At 40.1% G+C, this 22,604-nt stretch overlaps 2 protein-coding genes across 2 annotated transcripts in view; one reads left to right on the top strand and one right to left on the bottom strand.

The window, feature by feature from the left end:
* DOCK1 (dedicator of cytokinesis 1) overlaps positions 1-22,604 on the top strand; it is a 1,072,828-nt gene that overhangs the window by 518,895 nt on the left and 531,329 nt on the right. The window lies entirely within an intron of this gene.
* The window catches only part of INSYN2A (inhibitory synaptic factor 2A), a 118,660-nt gene that overhangs the window by 76,336 nt on the left and 19,720 nt on the right, over positions 1-22,604 (bottom strand). The window contains exon 2 of the mRNA XM_069239712.1: positions 5,459-6,644. Within this exon, the coding sequence (XP_069095813.1) occupies positions 5,459-6,639 (1,181 nt within the window). The 5' untranslated portion in view covers positions 6,640-6,644. The remainder of the gene's footprint in view (positions 1-5,458; positions 6,645-22,604) is intronic.

The raw sequence follows: 22,604 nt of genomic DNA on the forward strand, positions 1-22,604 counted from the left end.
GATGTCTGGTCCCTGGCGGAGTCCAGGCTCCACATCAGTCTTTTGGAGCTCAGGGTAACCAGACTAGCATATTCCTTCCATATCTCAAAGGGAAAGGGGTGCAGGTGTCCACGGACAACACCACTGCCATGTGGTACTGCAACAAGCAGGGTGGGGTTGTGGTCCCTTTGTCAGGGGACTCTGCAACTCTGGCCTTGACTAGAACATCAGGGCATTTCCCTGGTGATTCAACACCTGGCAGGATCTCTGTACACCAGAGCGACAAACTCAGTCGTCAATGCTTGGTCTCTCACAAATGCCTTCTCCTTCCGGAGGTGGAGCAAGGTCTCTCTCAGCATTGGAGAGAGCCTTGGTTAGATCTGTTAGTCTTGGCACACAATGCGCAATGTCAGAAGTTTTGCGCATTGGAGTTCCCAAGGCAGCACTTGCTCTGTGACGCTTTTCGTCTCGAATGGAACTCAGGCCCCCTGTGCGCCTTTCCGCCCCTACCACTTCTTCCCAGAGTTCTCAAGAGATCAAGAATGATCGGGCCCAAGTAATCTTTGTGGCTCTGGACTGGGCACGAAGAGTCTGGTATCCCGAGCTACTGAGTAAGGCTATCGATTTTCCAATCTGACTGCCCCTTCGGGAGGATCTTCTGTCGTAGCAGCATGGGGCGGTTCTCCACCTGAACCTGTCCAATCTGTACTTTCTTGTGTGGAGAATGAGCAGCGGGAATTGACAGCTTTTGACCTACCACCCGAAGACTGTAACGTCCTGACAGCCAAGCATCCCTCCACCAAAATGGCATACACCTGTTGATGGAACGAATTTGTGACGTGATGCGCAGCTAAGTCTGTTGACTCCCTCTTTCTCTTTATACATCTGTCTAAGGTCCTCTTGTTTATACTTTCTTTAACCAAGCAGGGCTCTGTTTTGGGCACCCCCAAAGGTTATTGTCTGCTATCTCTGCTTTTCTGAGATTACCTGACCAACCATCCTTCTTTAAATCTCCTAGTGTTAGTAGATTCCTAAAGGGTCTTACCCATATAATTCCTTATTCACCATTCATAATACCCCAATAGGATTTGAATCTGGTTCTTACTTTTCTAATATGTGCTCCTTTTGAGCCACTTCATAACTGTCCAATCCAGCTTTTAACTTTACCTTTAAAAACGACATTCCTTGTGGCCATCACTTCTGCCCGCAGAGTGAGTGAGCTGCAGGCTCTTTCTTCCAAGCCACCATTCCTTTCCATTTATCCTGACAAGGTGGTGCTTTGTACCAGGCTTCCTTTTTACCAAAAGTGGTCACACCCTTTCATGTAGGCCAATCCATCACCTTACCTACTTTTTATGCACCCCTCACAATCTTCTAAGGAAGAGGAGAGACTCTAGCACCTGGACCCAAAAAGAGCATTGGAGTTCTACCTTCAGTTCCGGGTGGCTGATCAACTCTTTGTGGGTTATGTGGGTGTGAGTAAGGCCGGGCAGTGCAGAAGAGGACCATCTACAGATGGGTCATTCTCTGCAATAAAATGTGCAATGCATTGTCTAAGAAGCATCCCCCAGAGGGTTTGTGCGCTCATTTTACTAGAGCAACAGCTTCAACCACTGCGTTAGCACACAGCATCATTGCACATGTTGACCAAACACTACTGTCCATACAGTTAGGTCCGAAGGGACGGGTATTTTACCCATTAGGTCCTACAGGACATCCTAGTATGATCTTGGTTTGGAGACCCACCTGTGGGGATGGTATTGCTTGGGTGTCTATTCTAAGGTAATGAGTTTGCAGCTAGAAGTCTCTTTCAGATTAACAAGATACTTAACTTTGGTAACGCATTCTGGTAGAGACATATTCTAGTTGCAGATTCCTTACTGACCTGCCCATCTTCACGGCTCTGCAAACTGATTCTTAGGGACAGGGACTTCCCTTTCAGGGCCATAGTTCTGACGCACCAGTGGTCAGTGTTTTTCATGGCTTTGTGCTTCTGGTGTGGAAAGTCGTAAAAAGAAACTGATATCTGTGCACTGGGGTGGTGTCTTCATAGGTCCCACAGTGTCATTCTATCACACACAACACCAACAATGGATGCTGAGCCAACCAACGCCACCTAACGGCCTATAGGGGTACTGCTTGAGAAAAAATCTCTGTATCTAGACTGACGCCTGGAGGAAATTCTAAGGTAAGGAATCTGCAACTAGAATATGTATCTACCAAATAATGCGTTACCGAAGGTAAGTAACTTTTTCTTTTATACAACACAAGTTTCATCCATGGCCATCGAATCTAATTGTGATACTGAATTGTCCAAAATCACTTGATTTAAACATGTGCTCCATTTTCTTTCAATTCATCAGATTAATTAAAATATCACAGTTCTCCTTATTAACGTGTATTGGACAAGTTTCTTCCCTGTATGGAGGAATAGTAAAGTACTTAATGCTATTCTAAGAATGGCTTACCCCCCTTACTGTATAGGTGACTGTAATTCTAAAACATGCACTATTCTGTAATATTTTTATGAGTACATTGTGAGATAGGCAAACCTTAGACATCAATGTACTAGTTTTAAGGGAAAATATTATAGGAGAAACATTGACTTAAGACAGATGCTCTAATTGTATTGGTATATACTCCACCTGATATATAAAGGTATGTGCTTCAAATGTTTTACTTTTGAACCTTGTCCAAATAGGTCCACTTTCCATCTCTTTAACCCAAGATGTTTTTTTCAAGACCATAAGTCTTAAATTCAAAGCTTTATCCCCAATATTTCCAACTCGGGTTGCAATCAGCATCATAGAATTAGTTGATTTTTAACAATTCAGTAGTATAATTACATTTACTGCTGCAGATAACATAGAGGGCATGAAGTTTACAATGGCTTGGATTTAAAAGTTTTAAACCACATCATATTAATTGAGGAAACTTGGCATGCTTGGAATGGGAGATGGGATGAATAATAAAAATTGAGTACAATTTAATACTAATATTGTGAATAGATATATTATTAAATAGGATTTATGTGGTGGTCTGTGATCTGAGTTAGCAAAAACCACACATTGGACCCATTTCACCGATATTTTTTTACCCTTTCTGCGCCAGTGTAGATCAGCTATACAAGCAGTTTACAAATGTTTGAATGAAAAATTGATTACATCACAGACTAGTTTACATCTAAAAAGTACACACAATCATCACTCAGTTACATTCAGGTCTTTATCTCCAATATTCATTCTACACAGAAAGCAGTTATTGTTTGATACTTCAATTTCAGCACCAGCAAAGCAAGTAGGGTAGGATTTAATGTGATAAACAGAATGTGTGCAGGCATCACATTTATTTAAACAAAAGTTTTGGCTCTGTCAGTGATTGTTTAAATACTGAAACCAGGAAGACAGTGCACAGTTATCCCTAATTAAAAAAGAAAAGGCAGTGCATAGCAGGAATGTGCATTTTTTCCTTATTTTTTCTTTTTCTTTACTGGTAAAACATTTTCCCCATGGGGAATCCCTTTGCCTCACTGTAAAATGAAGTATCGGGTGTACCTTTAGCACCCTGGAAAAGTACTCCAGTGTTTTATACGAATAGGTGTGCTTATTTTACGAGGGGAAGATACAACCTAGAAACTAATTGCCAAGGCCAGGGCTGGGCTGGACACCAAATTCAGCCCTGGCAAAAATGTTCAAACCAGACCAGCTGCAGGAGGTAGCAACTAGAATGGAGCCATGGCTGGGCTAAGGCAGCCAATCTTGCTTTGAAAGTTGTTCCCCTGTCCTGCAGCCACCAGAAAATGCCAGAGTGACGGAAGGACTAACTACTCCAGCCTTGGTGAATACCCCAAACTGTCTTAGTTTGTGAGTGTTCACTGCAGGTTGAAAGGAGTAGCCTCGTTGATCGCCCTCTTTTCCCCACCAAACAACAACTCCATTTTGCTCTAAACGTACCGGTGGGAGTATGCACTCATTCTTATTTTGTGACTTGGGATGAGGCAGTTTCACCTGCAGATTCTTTTTTTGGTTCGGAGATTCCATGCTTTCGTATACAGAAAAAGCCTGAAAGCCCTTATGTTCTGAAGAGCTCACTGTACTGAGAACAAAGCTCATTTTGAAATATATATATATTTTATTACTGTCCAATTTATCTGAATTTTTTTTAAATAAACATTTGCATATTAGTTTTAATACATTGAAAGTTCATCAATGACTCCAGTATCTAAATGGATAAGTTACAAGCGAAACACACAAATGTTTTTATTGGGAAATTTTAATCCTGGCTTGCATATCCAATCACTGCTTCAGCATACCCAGATAATCAGAATATATTTCCAAATTATAAACACAAAATGCAACACTGTATTCTCAGTAGCAGAATAGATTTCAGTCTTGTGATAAATTAATATTAAATGTCAAAAGGTAAGGCTTGAAAAATGATTAGTCAACATCACTTCGGCACCATACTGAAGAGTAAGTCAAATTTCATGACCGGATAGCTTCCAAAATCTTTTTAAAACGCATCACTTTAACACACAGAGAACATCAGCCGTGAACAGCAGGTTTCCTTTCATTTAGAAATTGAAAGAGAAATGTGTAGTGAAAAAGCACTGCCAAATTAGTGTTGCGATTGTCATGGCCTGCGCCAAACAAAACCTCTTGCACATCACTGCATAAAATATTTCATTTAGAAAAATGCGAAGGGTTGTACTGCAGTCATTCTGGAGGGCACAGCTAGATACATCATGTAATTAGTATGTTGGGCTAAATAAATTGTTAAATTAAAGAAAACAACCTTCTGTGTGAATTGGTAAATTATGTGTGTGCGCTACAAAACTCGCACAGGTTGCAATTCTCCCTTGCAGCGCTTTTGGGCAGGCCTAGTTAACTAAAAGCCTTTGCATCACGCTGATAGAAGCCGTCATTTCATGTCCGGATGCCAATATTAAGGAAGGGGTACCATACATGTACAAGGAATGAAATGGAAAATGAAACATACCTTGAACCCCCTCAAATGTAAAGTTTTGATTTTAAAATTAAGCGATAACCGGACTACAGCATAACAATGTATAACATTTTCTGCCCCGTTAAATTGCAGCCCTTCATAGCGTTTTATATACAACCTGCATTCAAAAATCATCTTGCGAAAAATGAAACCGCACAGTGTATGTTATCATGATATGTGACGTGGAATATATGTGTGATTCTGGTTCTGAAAAACAAAAGTTAATTGCCAGTAATGACGTCCTCAAACATATCTGCTGAAAACTATAGGGACTGCGGGAATTACGTTCATGAGGTAAATCGTAGGCAGGTTTAAAATTGGTGGCTTCTTTAGATACATTCATAGCTCAAATGATGTTTTTAAGATTAAGCGATGCTAATGCAAGTCGTGAAACACATCGTCTTCCTACCAGCAATAGCTGTCGTATGATGAACTACACAGAATTGTCTTTTCGACAATGCCTGTTCACACTTACCCCTCACGCTGGGCTTCCCCTTTTTCCAACTCCTGGATAACCCCCAGCAGCACCTTGATTGTTTCCTGGCTGGAGCTTATTAGGTTTTCCATCATGTGAAGCTGTGCTTTCAAATCCACCACTTCCGTGTGAGGCACAATTTGTTGGCATTCGTCACTCACAGCAACGGCTGCCTGCGAAGGCTGGGTTCCTTCCAGATGTAACACATTGAGCTGGAGAGTCTGTTCGTTACATTCGGTTGTTTGACACTGTGCCTGCGTCGAGCAGGCCTGCACGTCTAAGCCCTGCGTCTCCACGCCGTTGAGATGCACCGCTCCTTCCTCCTCGTCTTCCGCCGTGGGGCACAGAGACCACTCTGCCTCGGCCATGGAGTCCGACAGGTCCGGGTATGCTGCATGGGAGCCGAGTGCAGGCAGATGAACTGTGGCTTCTTCCGTCTGAAACACTCTCCAGTGTGCTGATTGAGTGGCTCCCTCATTACCCAATGTCTCTGCGTCGTGGTTTGCTTTTTCGTGCAGCTGGCAATCAGGCTCCTCTGAAGTAGACGAATTCTGAAGGGAAGGGGCTTCTTCAGTACAACTGTGCAAATCAGTGCCTTTACCTGCCTCCGAACAGTTGCCCGTGGGGGGCTGATGCGCAGCATCCGTGCACGCATTAGTGTTTGAAGCCAGCTCTTGCGTCCTTTCATCTTTCACCTTTCTGCCGCATTCAGACGACTCCCCTGAGATATCGCGCCCTTTTTTATCCTTAAGGTCTATTAGAAATCCATTGTTCTGGTTTTTAAATGTTTCGACAGCGGAGGCATTTTTAATAAAGTTCCCTTTCTTCCGGTCCAGGGGAAATGTCTGATAACGTTTTTTCAGGTCAGGTGAAGTTTGGACTCCTGTGCTCTTGGTAACGTTTGGGATTGACCTGCGCGCCGGCACGGTCATGTATTTACGATATGCTGTCTTGTACGTTATGGACTTTGAATCTTTTTTGTCTGTTTGCTGCATCGCGGATAGTTGTTCATTCTGGGCCTCGCAGATGTCTTTAAATCTCACCTGCAGGGCTTTATTCCTTTTTTTTACATGCCGGTTGGGGTCTAATACATATTTCATCTCCAAGGCAAGTGAAACGGCTGGTTCAACGTCACTTTCAGAGGTTGTTAATAAGCATTTGTCGTCTTCTTTACTCACCATGATTCCTGCACATGAAAACAAAAAGTTGAGGGGCCTTTATATAAGAGTTGGATCAGACATTTTGTTTAATGTGTATATGCTACAAACATGCATCCCAAAATAATGCTCTGAATGAATAATGTACATAACACATTACATTAAGAGCCTCAGTAATCTATTGATTGGACAAGATATGGACTTATAACACACGCTATTATGTTTGTCATTACATTATAGCCGTTCTCTACTCCATTGACTTTTGCCCGGAGACATCAAAATATCCACATATATATTGTGTTGGAGGTTTTATTGGGATTTGAAGGTTCATAATTATTTTATTCATGTTGACAGTGTTCGTTTGGATGTTTTTGCAAGTTTAGAATCCAGGAATAGGCACGTGCAAATTCACAAAAGGAATGTGCTTTGTGTGCACAAATAGAATTGGGGCTTGATCTGTGGAAGGCTCAAACGTAGGTATGTCCCTTATTCATAGACACTTTTAGCGTTGGTCTGCATCCTACAGAGTAAGGCATAATGCAAAGGAGGGCACAATATGGCATGAGCCTACATCCTGCCCAATGCTTGGTCAAGGCTTGTTTCATTAATACCATACTCTTAAGGCAGTTGTAAGGAGATGCACCTCATGATCCACATGGGTGGATGCCTCGGGCAGATGATTATGAGTTGGTCACTGATTTTCCACCCGATTTGGCTCACAGAAGCCAACAAATCCTTAGGAGGCACACAAAAAAGCAACGGACTGTAATGGCTACAAAGACAGAAAATGGTTGCTGCAGGACTTAGCTAACTCACGGGTAAAATGTATGCTCACTTAGATGGATAAGCTATGTACTATTGTGGCCAACTGTTTCCTTAACGCTTGTAGTTCCAGGCAACTTGTTGGAGGTTGGGTGAAATTGTATTTTCTGGGATCATTAATTGTTTTTAAAGCATGGAAATAATGGACTCCTTTTAACAGTGCAGACACAAATTATGTTTGCTTTGTACAACCATAAGGATGGTTAGTTATGATCTGTAAAGCAAGTCTCCAAGTCACCAGTATGAAACTAAACATTTCCCGGTGTCCATTCTTTCACCTAGAATACAAACACATGGAAATTATTGTTCGGTGCTTTCAGCTGAAGATTTTGGACATCGCTACCTTTGAATTTCAAAATTGTGCATGTATGTTTGCTTTTCCAATGGCTGCCTTATTTCCATGTACAATGATAAAAGTAACCTCAGTTTTAATAAGCAGAGATGCAGAATACATCTTTATACCAATAGTTGGCCTTTCTTCCTGGCATGAAGCAGAGAATTTCAGCATGGCTTATAGCCTTTTCAAGCTGTTGTGGTATTGTACCCCCATTGAAAGGATTGTTTTAAAATATAACATGGCATTACTGTGCCTATTACCTTTTGTTTGATAACTCATCAGGCTCAAACAATGAAAAAACTTTAAAAAATGGATATCAAAAGTTTGAGTTTGCCATACTAACTACTAATGCGAATGGAAACGCCAAGAAAAAGAAACTATAATATAGAATCTGATGACAGTGCTGACAAAAATAACAAATGAACCATTTAGTGATTTGAGTTGCTTCCAATTGGGAAGTACATTTTAATTATGACTAGATTATATGTTTGACTGTTGGAAACTGAAAATGTCTCAGTGGTCTCAGCACTTGAGCAGATTATTTGATGTTCTAGCTTATTCTGCTCTAAAAAGTATTTTTCACAGCTCACTTTTTTATTTAGGCCAGAACAAGGTACTGGGTGCGATCAATAAAAAAATATTCTTACTCTAAAGACACATAGCTAATGGAGAGAGAGTATAAATGAGGACCTCATGGGGTTGACAAAAATGCAGCCTACAAGTTGGTTCATCACAACGATGGCGTTGAAATGAGTATTGGGTACAGTTACACAGTGAATGTAAAATCAATGTAGTTACAGATGTAGCACCTCAATAGCAAATTATGCTGGATATTTGGGATTCAGGAGTGCATTTCTTCATATTTTGTGAATATGAACCATAATACTTACGATTACATCTATTTCTGTTCATAATTCTTTTTTTCTACAGAATGCTGGTTTAGTAAATCACCTTGCCTAAACATCTTTCTAAAAATACCGTCTGTTATTCCCTCTAGAAATGGGTCTTCGGACAGCCCCAGCTCTTGTATGTTTATATTTTTGCTGCCTCATACATTTGGTGTTTACTAATATTCCAAATTATTGTATACTTTAAAATAAAGTTTTGGAAATAAGATGAGAAGAACATAATGAATGCATCAATTTAAGCCAAAGTATAAAGCATAGAGGGCCATATAAAATGAAAGGACACAGAACTGCAGACTAAGATTTGTTGATGATTATTTGGGCAGATCGAGAAAATGCAAAGGTGTTCCTTTTGGACAGTACATTGCATACTTATTTCTCAAACATTTGTAATCATTAGTCCAAGCATGTCCCAGTTAAGGGCTTATTCATATGAGGTGTTATATACATTAGGAATCTTTGAAAACACATCCATAACCTCAGCAATAAAAGATACATTTTGTGGGTCAGTTGGTACTCAGTCATGGAGTACTTAGGCTTATTCTAGATAATTTCCCCAACGACTTCTGAAATTCTCCTCTAGGACTCATGCCCACAAACATATACATAATTATTACTTATAAAGTAAACAGAGGTTTGATAGATTTAAAAGTCTTCCATCAATAACTCATTATGAGAGTCCAGTCTCTCTCTTCAGTTTCTCCCATTAACACATGAATACAAATATGAAATTCCCGCTACGGTAGTCAAAATCAAACTCAATGACTAAATCGTGCTAACTATTCTCTTGGCCAGAGTCTGTAGTCCACTCTGTCATTCCATCACGGCCCTCGAGGGAAGAAATGCAAGTGTGTGGCGACCTGTGCTTCAATGTATCCACATAATTGCCCCCTGCCGTGTTTCCCTATGTATGGTGATTTGGTGATCTTTTGCTTTAGCCACAAAGGATAGAATCACAAAATGTACTTAACTGTACATTTCCAACAAAACATGCAGCTGTGAGCACAGATAAAACATGGAAGGAGGCACTGGGAAGAATATTAAAAGATGGACACTAACATGTACTGCATAGGACACTTGAAGAAACCTTAAGAGACCTTCCACTGATATAGTTCACGAGAATGCCACATGCCTGTTACCACCTTACGGCAGTTTTGGAGGACTGTCCAGAATTTAAGGATGTAAAATCCTTCCTCTTAGTATCTTGGGATCACCAGGTCCGAGGAACAGGTACAATGTTAGGGATTATTGGTTGCCTCCTCACTTAACGTTCACCGGAAGCACATCTGTTTCCCCACACCAACTTTACAAAGAACTTTAAAGTATGTTCCCTTGCTAAAATACCCAAATATGAAATGGGTTTTGAGGTGCAACGGCTCGCAAATGTGAGTGTAATGGAGTAAAAAAACTTCATGTAAAATGTTGCTTTCTGGTTATCCGTAAAATCAAAATAGTCAAACATTGTCAGAGGCATGAATAGGAATCATTTGTTCCAAATAGGGCCAGAATTGTCATTGAACAGTCTGAAGGAAAGGTGAAAATGGGAACCTCTATCATTCCACCAGCTTACTGTACTGCACATAGTGTCCGCACACATAGTACAGTGTCTGCACTTCTCCAGAAAAGTGCAGGGCCCCACTGAGCTCACTGATCTTTTAAACAGAATGCAGAAAAGCCATTTGATGCTTAACTATCTTTCCCCATATCTGTGTGTACCCATGTAGGAGCCACTGAGGCGCTCAGGCTTTCATAACTCAACACGCTTTTAAATATGCCCTCCGGCACCGACATCGGGCTGTGGCTGTGCACACGTGGATTAGGAAAGGCTCACAGACGCATCAGCTAAGGCCAGTGGACTGAGAGAAGGAAATAGGGAGAAGAGAAAACACATTGTTCTACCCCGCTGGAGGTTATTTTCTGCTGGCTGCTGAAGGTGTTTTGTGCCTCTGCATCATGGCACCCAGGCCCGCCGTCCAGCCTCCAATGGCGCATTACATCAGCCATCGTAAAGGATGGTGACGTAGCAGTCTGGGTTAGGCGGAACGGAGATACGAGATGAAAAAAAGCCCTTCTCCTGACAACACAAACAGGAGATCCTTGCATCACAATATTTCTGTGTTCAAATCATGAGCTGGAGTGCATACGTGCTCGTCCCTGTTTTGTTCATTCAGTTTAGACTTTGTACAACTTTAGATGTTCACTTTTAGTGTAACCACGACTTTAAATGGAGCCCTGTAGGTGCGTAATGTTACTTTACTGGTCAAGCAGTCCATTGTGCATTCATTCAACTTAGAGTAAAAGATGGATTATTCGCAATGCCAAGCCACTTATTAATGGCTGTTTTTGTCATTAAGGAACCCTGTCTCTCCCACCCCCTCCCCACGACCAGTGCTTAATTTGTGCTTGTTGTTTCCGGTGCTTATTTTTTAGGACCCGGGGCTTGCTGTTCTGCCTCACGCATTTGCTGAGAGTAAAAGACACATATGGGAAAGACGGAGGAAGATAAAAACGAAAAAGAGTCACAAAGGTAGAAAGCAGAAAGCTTCCAGAGTGAGCTGAAGGGGCAGAGAGTTGCTTTAAATGGATTGAAGAGGCTCTAAATGGCTTCAAGAATTCGCTGCCTCAGTGTCCGTGCTTGCACATTTGAATGCAGCAGCCGCGTGTTTAAGAGGAGAGCTTTGGGCACCGGCACGTTTTTATTTACAAATTAAGCACTGCCTACGGTACACATGCGCACGTCACGTGCCCAGCAGGAGACTGAATGTTCATTCACTTGACATAGTTTGTCTGCATCTCATTGTGAAATGATTCATGCAAAGGCGAGTATGGATACGGAGGTCCCCGTGAGTTTAATCCTACAGTAGCCAGCAGTTAGATAGGTTTCAAAGAGGAGTGAATTCTGTTTTTTTCTCATTGTGTACGTTTTGTTGGGAATTCAAAGGGTTCTCGGTTGGAATTCTGACTGCAACGTAAAATATTAATATCAAAACTGACCCTAGGTAATTAATGTTGACACTTCCAAAAGTTAGAACTGTAAAGCTTAATTCCTCTCATTGGGGATATTTTGTTCAGTTGTCTAACTGTGAGATGCTTGGGATTGAAGGCATGTCTGTCCCAAGCTATTCAAACCGAGGATCCTCGGAGCGGCCATGATTCCCGTTCGGGCCGTGTTTGGAAAGGGGTGCTCGAGATTCGGTTTACTGGCGAGGAGCAAGAAAGTGCTCCTGAAGGACATGTTTGCATAAAGAGTGCAGGTACCGAGAGCGAGCCATAGTCCTGCACACGTGGATTTCAAGAGGTGGCACAAACCAGCACTCGAGTGACTCTGCACATGCTCGAACACATGAAATAGAGCACACGGAAAGGAAAAAAGTCAGCAAAGGCATTTATGAAATCACCATAGATCAATGATGTATTACACTTCCTTAACTAACTAGACCTTCGGATTGGTAACCAAGCATAGGCAGACCGTGTCTAAGCAGCATTGGATATTCTTCTTCAGTGTGGACAGTGCTGGCGCTCGCTATGTGCGCTCTATCAAAACAAAGGGGTTACCCCTAGCTACCACAGCAGCCAGCAGCAAATCACAGGTGCATCCGAGACAGACGCACAATTGTCCAGTGAGACTGAGTGGAGCAGTAGTAATGTAACGGGACAGTGTCCACGCCCTGGCAAGAGAACAGTAATACAGGTAAGATTAGGAGATGGAACAGACTCCATCTGATTGGACAACTGGTCTATCTGCGGTATTTGTGTTTGCAAGGGAGAAATGATGATACCCCCGTGGCCAGGCTAAATGAGGAACAAGGGCTTTACAGGACAAAACTTAGTCACATCCCAAAATATATTAATCTAAGACTTGTTAAATAATAATATACAAATTTTCCCAACACCAATATATTTAGAGATGTTAATGCACCTTAAATCTATTAGTAATTCAGATGGAGGGATTTAGGCAAAAGACACATAGAAGTGAACTGCTCTTATCCTTGAATACTACGGATGACAAGGCTTTTTATCATGTAGATTTTGGACTATGTATGACTAACTGAGATGAGAACATGATACCCCTTCCTCTGAAGTATGTTTTCTCCTAGCTATTCACATCTGCGTTGAGATATGAATTCACAAATGTATAACAAAGACCTCATTAAATTGCATCCGTGACCGGAATGCAAATACTAGATTGAAAACATGAGATTGGTAGCAAAACAACAGGCCACACATCCTGGTAAGTAAACTTAAGTAAAGGAAGATGGTCAGGGATGTTACACAGTCATTTCAGTGTGATGTTTCCAATCCAAACGGTAACCGTGACCTGATCCAAAATAAGATGGTCCTCTCCAAATAATTAGAATATACATGCCATGACCCTAGGCCTCTCAGGAATGAGTGCCATGATGAATGATGCTAGAAGGGGAATACAGAAGCTTAAGAAACACAATAGGACGAGTTGAAAATGTGGGTAGTAAGAGAAACGGAGTGTCGCCAAATTACAGACATTAGTAATGTACCAGTTATTAGGTCGAAACTGAAGCATTTGGTGCAAGCACTTAAGAAATTAATGGAACCCTGAGGATGCAAGAGAACTTTGTAGTGAACATGAATTAGAAAGAAATACAAGGAATGCACCTAGGACTACGAGGATTGATATTACAGATGAGTTGAACATTTTAGGAGGGGAATTTACTTGGCTGCACTTTACATCTCACTCAACCCAAAGTCGTAAAATGGGCGACTCTCCCACCCAGGTAGTAGGGAAATCATTATTTCAAGGGAAACATCATATTCCTTGTACAGGACTTCGATAGATTATCATTCTCCTAACCTAGAATACCGTCGAAGCAGGTATTTCTGTCGCACTATTCACACGCTTTCTTAAGCTAAACTATTCTTTTTTCAGAGTTTGTCAAAAGTGCCAAATTACACTGAATATTTAATTTTTTTACATTAACATGCTGCTTGTTCTGCATTACTGTTGTGCATCTGTCATCTGCCTCGATATTTGTATGCAACAAATTTCGCTTGGCACAGTATTACTGTGCAGAACCATTGTACATGCAGAATGGTGGTATGGCAATCCATGCTCATAACAATGGATCCCTGTGGGTTTGTTCGTTTTACTGGCACACTATTCCTGCGGTAAAAAAATGTATCCTGCAGTATTGTTCTGGTACGTTAGTCCACTTAGTCAGCATTTTAAATACTTTGTAATCTAACAGTGAGATTTTGTAATCTAACAGGGTTTTACATTCACTGTTCTTTTTCTACAGTTTTGTCACAGGACAGGAGTATACTGATGTTTAATTTCCATGGAGCACTTGGCAAAGCATTCTTGTACTCTGACAATTGTCCGGCACACTTTGTTTCAGTTTTAGAACCTCCTGTCACAACACGTCCATGTTGCTGGATGTTTCTGTAGCCTTTTGCCCAAGAGTTTGCATTCTCCTGCATAGTAGTCACAAGGGTTAGAATTGGTGATGGCACAGTATCTCAGACAGCCAGCATTTCATATGGCACAGTGTTTTTCAATATGCAAATTATCTTGGGACAAAATTCCTAAATATCCATCTAACATCTTAAACAGTGTCATGAGCACATACCGTTTTTCTGGTACGGTGTTTTGAATGGGTGTTTTTTTCTGGTAGAGAGCAGAAGTGAGCACATCTCTTGGCACAGTTTTTAAAGTATTGTTATTCTCTAGGAATATTGTTTCGAATCTGAGTGGCGTGGCGCGGTGTCACTGTGTACATCGGTACAAGTACAGACTTTCCAAACATCTTGCCTCATGGTAAACTAAGAGCAAAGGTGTTGAAATTGTTATGGAGCCCGGTTTTAGACAGATAGTTCACTCACACGCACTTCAAACAAAGCCAACTAAAGTTAATACGTTTGAAATTGATCAAATTAAATATAGGTATCTGTAAAAATAATTACCGCCAAAACTGACAACCACCATTTTTCTTCGTGAAAGTGGAACTGAAAGTTGAAAACACCAGCCTTAGACCTCAAGTTCACAGAATACAAAGTGTTTGGGCATTGTCGGGATAAGAAACCAACCCTTGACACTGGCACCCAATTTTATCTCTAGTGGGTCCTTGCTCTGAAACAACTGATGTTACCCTTAATGCCATTCTTGCTTTCTCCCTTGCCCACCTTCAACTTTTCATAGCAAAAAGGTGGTTTGTTTTGTGAGCTCACATCATTTAGTGTCGAAAACCTCTTAAGTGTTGAGCAGTTGACTGATCGTGTTCACCCACAACTACAAGTAATACTTTTTCCTGCCAGATATGTCAGAAAATATATTTTTGAAAACAAGCACATGCATGTCAGATGGGAATGCATTATTTTTCCACTGCAGTTCCCCTATAAGAGGGGATATTATTGAGGAAATTTAAATCATACAATAACTGACACGAGACAGAGTTTGATAGTCTTAATTGTACCTATCCTCATTCCTTAATAAAAAAAAGGTCTGCTGAGTATCTCCTCATACTTCAAAGTTTGGAATGGAAGTCTGAAGAATTCTAAAAACTTCTGAGCAAGCTAGTAAAATTTGGGTTAAGTGGCTTTTTATCAAATTAACAGTGCATCACAGAAATTAGAAAAACATTTCATCTATTATCAGAATTATTTAAAAAAAAGTCTTAAATAACTAGCTTAAAGCTCGTGGTGGGATCTTACAACACTGTTCAACTAATTATGCTATGTAAAAGTGAAAATAGGTTTCTGAAAACGGGATGCTACAGTCGAAGAAGGAGGAACATTGTAGCCTTTTTCATATTAATTTTCACTAGTGCATGTTTCCAGACGTTCGTGAACGTATGATTCTTGAAGAATATTCTGCACAAATCTACTTACAAAAATAAGACTTAATACACCACTCCCAAAAAGTAACTTCAAGGACCATACATGGACCTTACTATAAAATTACTGCAAAACGTACTTGAATTGTAGTTTGTATTTGGAGAATGTTGGGTATGGTTATGGGTATGCTGGAAAGATCGCTCAGCGAGTTAAACAATCATCACTGACAGTGGCGGCCGGCAGCTTAAAGAGGGAGGGGATGGGCGGAAAGCACAAACACACACACACGCATTCTTTCACACACAGACATGCACGCACATCCATTAACAACACTCATAACATTCAAACATGCACACACACACCAAACATTCTTTTTAAAAGTTGACACATACTCATTCTTTCACACACACACTCACATCCATTAACACTCATACCATTCAAACATGTACGCTCGCGCCAAACATTCATTTTAAAACATCACAAACACACATTCTTTCACGCACGCACATCCATTAACACTCATAACATACAAACATGCACGCATGCACCAAACATTCATTTTAAAACATCACACACACACACATACTTATCTTCAGCCTCGAGGTCCCAGGAGGGTTGGGCCTGCTGCCTTCCCTCATTGACTGACCTTAGGTCAGATAATGAGGGAAGGCAGCAGTCCCAGCCTCGTCACAGAGTGGGATGGGATCAGTGAGACTGCTGACGCCACCCCACTCTGACAAAGTGTCACTGATTGACACTCGCCCTGGGCGCTTCAGGACTTAAACCTGAAGCGCCCAGGTCGAAGTCAATGAGTGATGCTTTCCTTGTCACCCAGGGTAGGGCCTCGAGGCACCTTTGCTGAGCCGAGGAGGTCACACCCATAGGAGCTGTGACCTCAGCCCAACAAAGTTCAGCTCAGGCAGCCAGGAGTGTGCGCAAATCGTGCATGTCTCTCTCCTGGCTGATCACTGACATAACCTCAGCAAAGCTACCAGAGAATTTCATTCTTAGAAACTCATAATTTTTACAATGCTTACAAATTGTCTTTGAAAATAGTTGCTTTATAAAAGCAAACGAGTAATACAATTTTGTTCAGCGAGGTATGAAATAACTGTCCTTAGAAACTGCTACTATTAAATGACATGACTGTTGCCTCACACACTAGACCACTGCATTTTTTCGGTAGGCTTTGTTCATCCTCAATTGCAGTTTTCTCAAAAGTCCTCAATGTCTGTGTTCATTTATTCTCCTGTATATTTTATGATATTTGCCAGAATAATTTTCTAGCAACGAGTCCTCGCAGTGACCCTGCTCTGCTCTTCATGAAATTGATTCATAACCAGTTATTAATCTTTTTCAGGAATCCAGCAGAACAAATTACCTTAGTTTTAGATTCAGCGGCCAAGAACACTTTTGCTTACAAGTGGAAACATACCCAAGTGCCATCATTTAGGGAATAGTGGGGGGAGAGCTACGAAACATATGAATTAGATCACCATAATGTAGTGGTCAGTGGAAATGTCTGCATGTTTACTAAGGAGGTCATTTTGATTTAGTGACAAAGATCAATGGTGTGTGTGTGTGTGTGTGTGTGTGCACTTCTCACATACTTGTAATGGAAGTTCTCTGTGCTCATGATTTGGTTTTTTTTCCGAATGAAACAAGGTATTTTTCTGTCAGACCGTTCTAATCTATGGAGCACTAATTTTATGTTGTCTTAAATGTTTTGATTCCCACCAACATGTATACGTACATACAGGCACACCCACCCACACATAGGATACATAATGTGTGCCTGTAATACAATCTTATATTGCCATTGAGTGGTTCTTGTGATATCATAAAGCACAAGGCAAAAGGCTGATTGGTTTGAAAATATCCCCAGAAACCTGGGAAAGCAATAAAGGAAGATATTACACAAATTATCTTCTGTGTATTTATTAATATTACTTCCTTATTTAGGTGCAAAAACCACGGACATTCTGTTTTTTCCCCAAACAGGTAAAGGTTTCTCAAAATCATTAAGTGAAATATGGAAATGACTCTTTTATGGAATTAAAACAGAGAAGAAAATTATTTAAGTGTGTAGTTAAAACTACAGGGCTTCAGATGAAACAGGATGTTCTTTCTCTGGCTACGGGAATGGGACGCTGTTGAAACCGCTGCCAGTAAAGCAGAGCTAACAATGAACTCTTCTGCAATTAGAATGTTCAGCTTCCATGAGTAGACTGTTGACTAAATAATATGCAGTGTTTATGCGCAGAAACTTTTTGAAGCTACTGCTGCAGTGTTGAAATGCCAATGTGCCCACATTGCGCGTGGAATGTTTATCTTTTGCTAATTTGTCATAAATAGACTATCAATGAAACAATGAGCAGTGGCTAAATTGTATGAAAATTCTCCTTTATTGTTTAACTAACAAGGAGCTCTGGTTGTAATTTGAATGCTCTGGTTTTGCTATAACTTTAAAAAAAAAAGGTCCTGACTTAAAAAATGGGCAGTGATGAAGGACTGCAAAGGCTATCATTTGATGTAATTTCCTGACAGATGGAAACTAGTTCCTCTGAAATGTGTATTCTGTACAATAAAAGCACACAAACAAGACCTATCTATCCATCTATCTATCTATCGATCTATCGATCTATCGATCTATCTATCGATCTATCGCTTTGTCTGTCTTACATAACTGGAACAGTATAATATTGTCTAATTTTTCCAGAGTGGTTCTAGTCAGATTATACATAATTTAGAGGTAATCTTCATAAGTATCACCTTACATCTTTTAGTCACCAAGGCAGCATTCACATTTTGTAAATACAAAATCCTTCATTCAACTCCAATCCCTCAAGAGGGCCATATCCACTGGTGCCTCCTTAAATTGTGTGTCCTTCAAAATATCCAAACTTTTTTCTAATGAAAATAATAGGTCTAATAATGTGTTCTTGCACTGTTTAGAAACCTTTGTATTCCCTTCCTTTGCCCTTACAAAGCAGAAAACGAATCGGGTCTGGCTCAGGCTTAGGTGGTGTACACACCTTTTCTTCAGTCTGAGGTCTAGAGCATTCTGCTTGCATCACTGCCTTTGCATCCTTATCTAATTGATGACCAATCCAGTGTTTATGGAGTTTGCATCATGTTCCGTGGATCGCCAATCCAAAATATGGGCTGGCTGTGTCACATTAAGACTGAATTCTAATTTCCTTGGATATCCTTCAATAAACCCTAATTCTATTTTTTCTATTAATAACTAAACTTATCCTGCCCACAAATGCCTTCATCCAAATAAGGAAAATATACTCCGCACAACCACTTTTATGTCCATATTCATATAGTTCAAATTCTTCCTCTTTTTCAATACGTATATTTTTTCTCATTGTGCCGGTCAGGATGCCATATTCATTTGAGCTGCTAAGGGCATCTTTCCACTTCATCCAGCTCAGACCACCCTCTTCAACAGTCATTGAGCAAGATTCAACGTGCTACCTTTCTGTAACTGCATAGATTTTATACAAACATTTTACTCATTTAATTCTCATTGTTGATCAGTTTGCATTCCTCCTCTTCCTTAGTAGGGTGTCCAGCTGCTTTTACAGAATTAATAAGATGTTTTTATTATTTCTTCCAGTACGATCCCACTTTGATCAATTTCACTAGCCCCTGCTTCAGACATATCTTCTTTTGATCATATTATTCTTTGCTTGTAGTAAATCCAATTAAGGAAACCACTCCATAACACACAAACTACAATATTTCTTTAAACAACCTCCAAACCTCCAGTCAAGAAGCATGAAACAAACCCATAATCTTCAGACAAACAGGAAATTGATAGGGAGACTTTTCAGGCGTTTTTCAGTCAACTATATGTTGTCACTGAAAAGCTGATATTGTTTCTTTAATTCAGAACAGTGAAAACTGGCATGGCCGCCTGGTCACATGATATTGTCAAGCCTGTCAGTGACTGAGTTATTAAAAAAATCCTGTACACTTGAACAGCTGCCGTCCTTCAAGTGCAAGGCTAGCTTTTCCTCTATCCGTCCCTGACCGTTTTCTCAAGCACTTCTCACACTGCACGTCTTATGCTGTCCTTGTGGTAAATTTCTCCTAAGCAATTGCTCTCATTCTAGCATACCTTGATGTCTTGTTGACTGCATATACGTTTGTGAAGCCTTCATTTTTGTGAAATGCTCTACTGAAATGTCCTAACTATAACATGTAGCATATTTGCACATTTAGCTCTCAATCTAATTCCACGATTCTGACAACTGGGAACAACATTCTTCAGTCACAAACCTTTTGCATAACTCACATTCTTTGTTTTCCATTCTTAAATGTTCACACCTTTCACTGTTTTGGACAAAGACCCACACACAAAGTACTTATCTGTTGAGGTGCTTGCCAGGAGCCCACAACAGATGGAGTAACTTTACAGCCTTACTGAAAGTCCGTTAAGTCTTCTAGATATCTTAATATATTCCATCCAAGAAGCTTGAGAACCTTCTAAGTTACTAATGTGTGCTCCTCCCCACCAATACGACCCACCAGATGATGCCTCCTTGGATGGAGATAAAAAAGGCTACACCATGGCTTACTCCAACATACCCAGTAACAAAGCATGAGATACTCAAAATGGAGCCACTAATGCTACTTAACATCTCCTTAACCTTACCTTCAACAGAACTTAACAAAAAGTGTAACCATTAAACATCCTCTAATTCTGTAGAAAGGCATCCACTACCGAAGCCACTGGATCCCTTCTCAAACTGGAATAAATCTTAGTCTTGATGTCCACCTAATTGCAAATAAGTCCACTTTAAGTTGGCCTCAGAGCTCCTGAATTCTGCTGAAATAAACGAGTCAACTTCTAGTACCTGTACCTGTAGTATGTCAAATGCCTCAAATTCCAATCAACTCCGAAGTTCTTTTTATTTTTTATCCTGGCTAATATTCCACTTTTAAACATATTTTGTGCTCTTATCAAAAGTAATATATTTTCTTCATCAATATTGTTAAATGTTTTGACCTGCTCCATTCTTACCAGTTTATGTACCACATTTTGTCCATCCTCACCAAAACTGTGCGACCACCCAATTTCTCTCTAAAATTTCTTATATTGAGTTTCCCTTCTTCTGACCACCGCCTCCCTCCTCCTTCCCACTGATCAAACCAGCCCCCATCCCTGGTTGCTTGCATTTTATTATTTTATTAAGTTCCAGTTACCAACACTCTTTTGTACTCATGATTTTGAAGTATATACTTCTTAGTAAGTGCTGATTATACTCAATGCTTCAAGCCAAAATGAATGGCACATTACATTGAAGTTCATTTTCCAAGTACAACAAAATGTATGCATTGATTGCAAGAGATATGTTACTACTTAAACCGTACCAACGATTGTAGGATGTTCTTGCATACCGCTACAAAGAATGGAAGTTGCTTTTAAGTACACCTTCACTCTAATACTCTCTATAAAGTCTTACTCAAAATGTGCTTTGCACTGGTGAGGCCAGCACTTGCTTTTAAGTGTAAGACATCTCTGTGAGACAAGAGACCAGATATTATTTGCCAGTATTGTTTGTGTCTATGGCATGAAAGAATGTGCACTCACTGATTATACTTAAACTCATCTCTGTGTGTTTTGTGTGCTATAATGTACCTGTCTGGAATATATTCCGAATTAACTAATTTCTGTTTACCAGGACAGTCAGCTATTGGTTGTGCTATCTAATGACATGGACACTTTGAAGCAAATTGTCAGACGGTGGGCAAGGGCAGCAACCAATGTGACGCAGGACCCACCAAAAAATGAGTAGCTTCACCTGCCTTCTGAACTTTGTAGTCAGAATAGAAAGAAGACTACATTTTATCTCCCGAGGAAATGCGATTCTTTTTGCAACACTGAGATCTGTGTATGGGAATGAGGTGGTATTCTCAAATGAAAATAAATCTATTTGTTTTTAAATATAGGGTTTCACAATTATATTGCTTTTAGAAAACGAGGGTAGGGCCTAACATATAGTGTCATCTTTTAATTCTATATTTTTTGGTCTTGCTTAATGAGTATCAATTTGTCGGGTGTACTATCTTAACTCATTTTATTTAAAAGGTAATCCACATGTGTTATTGCATGTCAGTGATAATGGGTACTGGGGCATCTTGACCGGATGACAGTGGTGTGCTGGTTTCTCTTTTACCTGTAAACTTGCACTTAAAACTAAGGTGCTATTTCTTTACATTATTCCTCATTGATTTAGCATTTTTTGGCATGTTACCTCAGCGAATTACACTAATGCTAAATGTACCAGCTCCTAAATTTTTACTAATTGTTGCAGGAGAACCTTCAATGAAAGGAATACAATGGATAAAGTGTTCAATAGCTGTGTTTGCTGATTAGGACAATATTTTAAATAGTTGGTGTTATACTAACACATTATTTCCCATAGTTCACATGAGGCATCGATCCCATGAATTAATGACTTAATGCAATGGAATATTTAGTCTCAGTATGACTTAAATCTGGAAACATTGCTAAGAAATTAAACAATAAAAGCATCAAAACAATCTCCGATAACCTGATACTTTGCCATTTTTAATTGGCATTCTCTGAAAGAAAGGCAAACAAAACTTCTACATTATAATTGCTATCATGGTCTATTGTTAGCTGAGTACTGAGAAGAGCAACTCTAAAACCTTTTACTTCTGCAGAATAAATGTGCTTCTCAAAGCAACAAATAATTTAGCACAATACCCACCTTTTCAATAATAAGGTCAAGCATGATTATATTCCTTTTTATTGCAGACATCCAAACAGTGTTGTACAGAATTTCAAATACTCTTATAAATATACATTTTCCTGTCTGACAAAACATATTTAGTATGCGTAATGCAAATCTGTATTGTACAACGTGCTAATTAGACCCTTTGTGGCTAAGACAGCTACCTAGGGTTCATGTAACAGTCAAAAACCACTTAACAGTCATTGCCATGGTTTATTGTGCTACCACAACACACAGAAGCCCAGGTTATTGGATATTGTGTGTATGGTCATGTTTGCTAGTGTCCCCACGATTCTTTTGGTCACTTGTACTCTCTTCCTGTTGTGTAGTGTTAGAAATGGGGTT

Source organism: Pleurodeles waltl, chromosome 6 (genome assembly GCF_031143425.1).
Source record: "Pleurodeles waltl isolate 20211129_DDA chromosome 6, aPleWal1.hap1.20221129, whole genome shotgun sequence".
In the NCBI taxonomy this organism is placed as follows: domain Eukaryota; kingdom Metazoa; phylum Chordata; class Amphibia; order Caudata; family Salamandridae; genus Pleurodeles; species Pleurodeles waltl.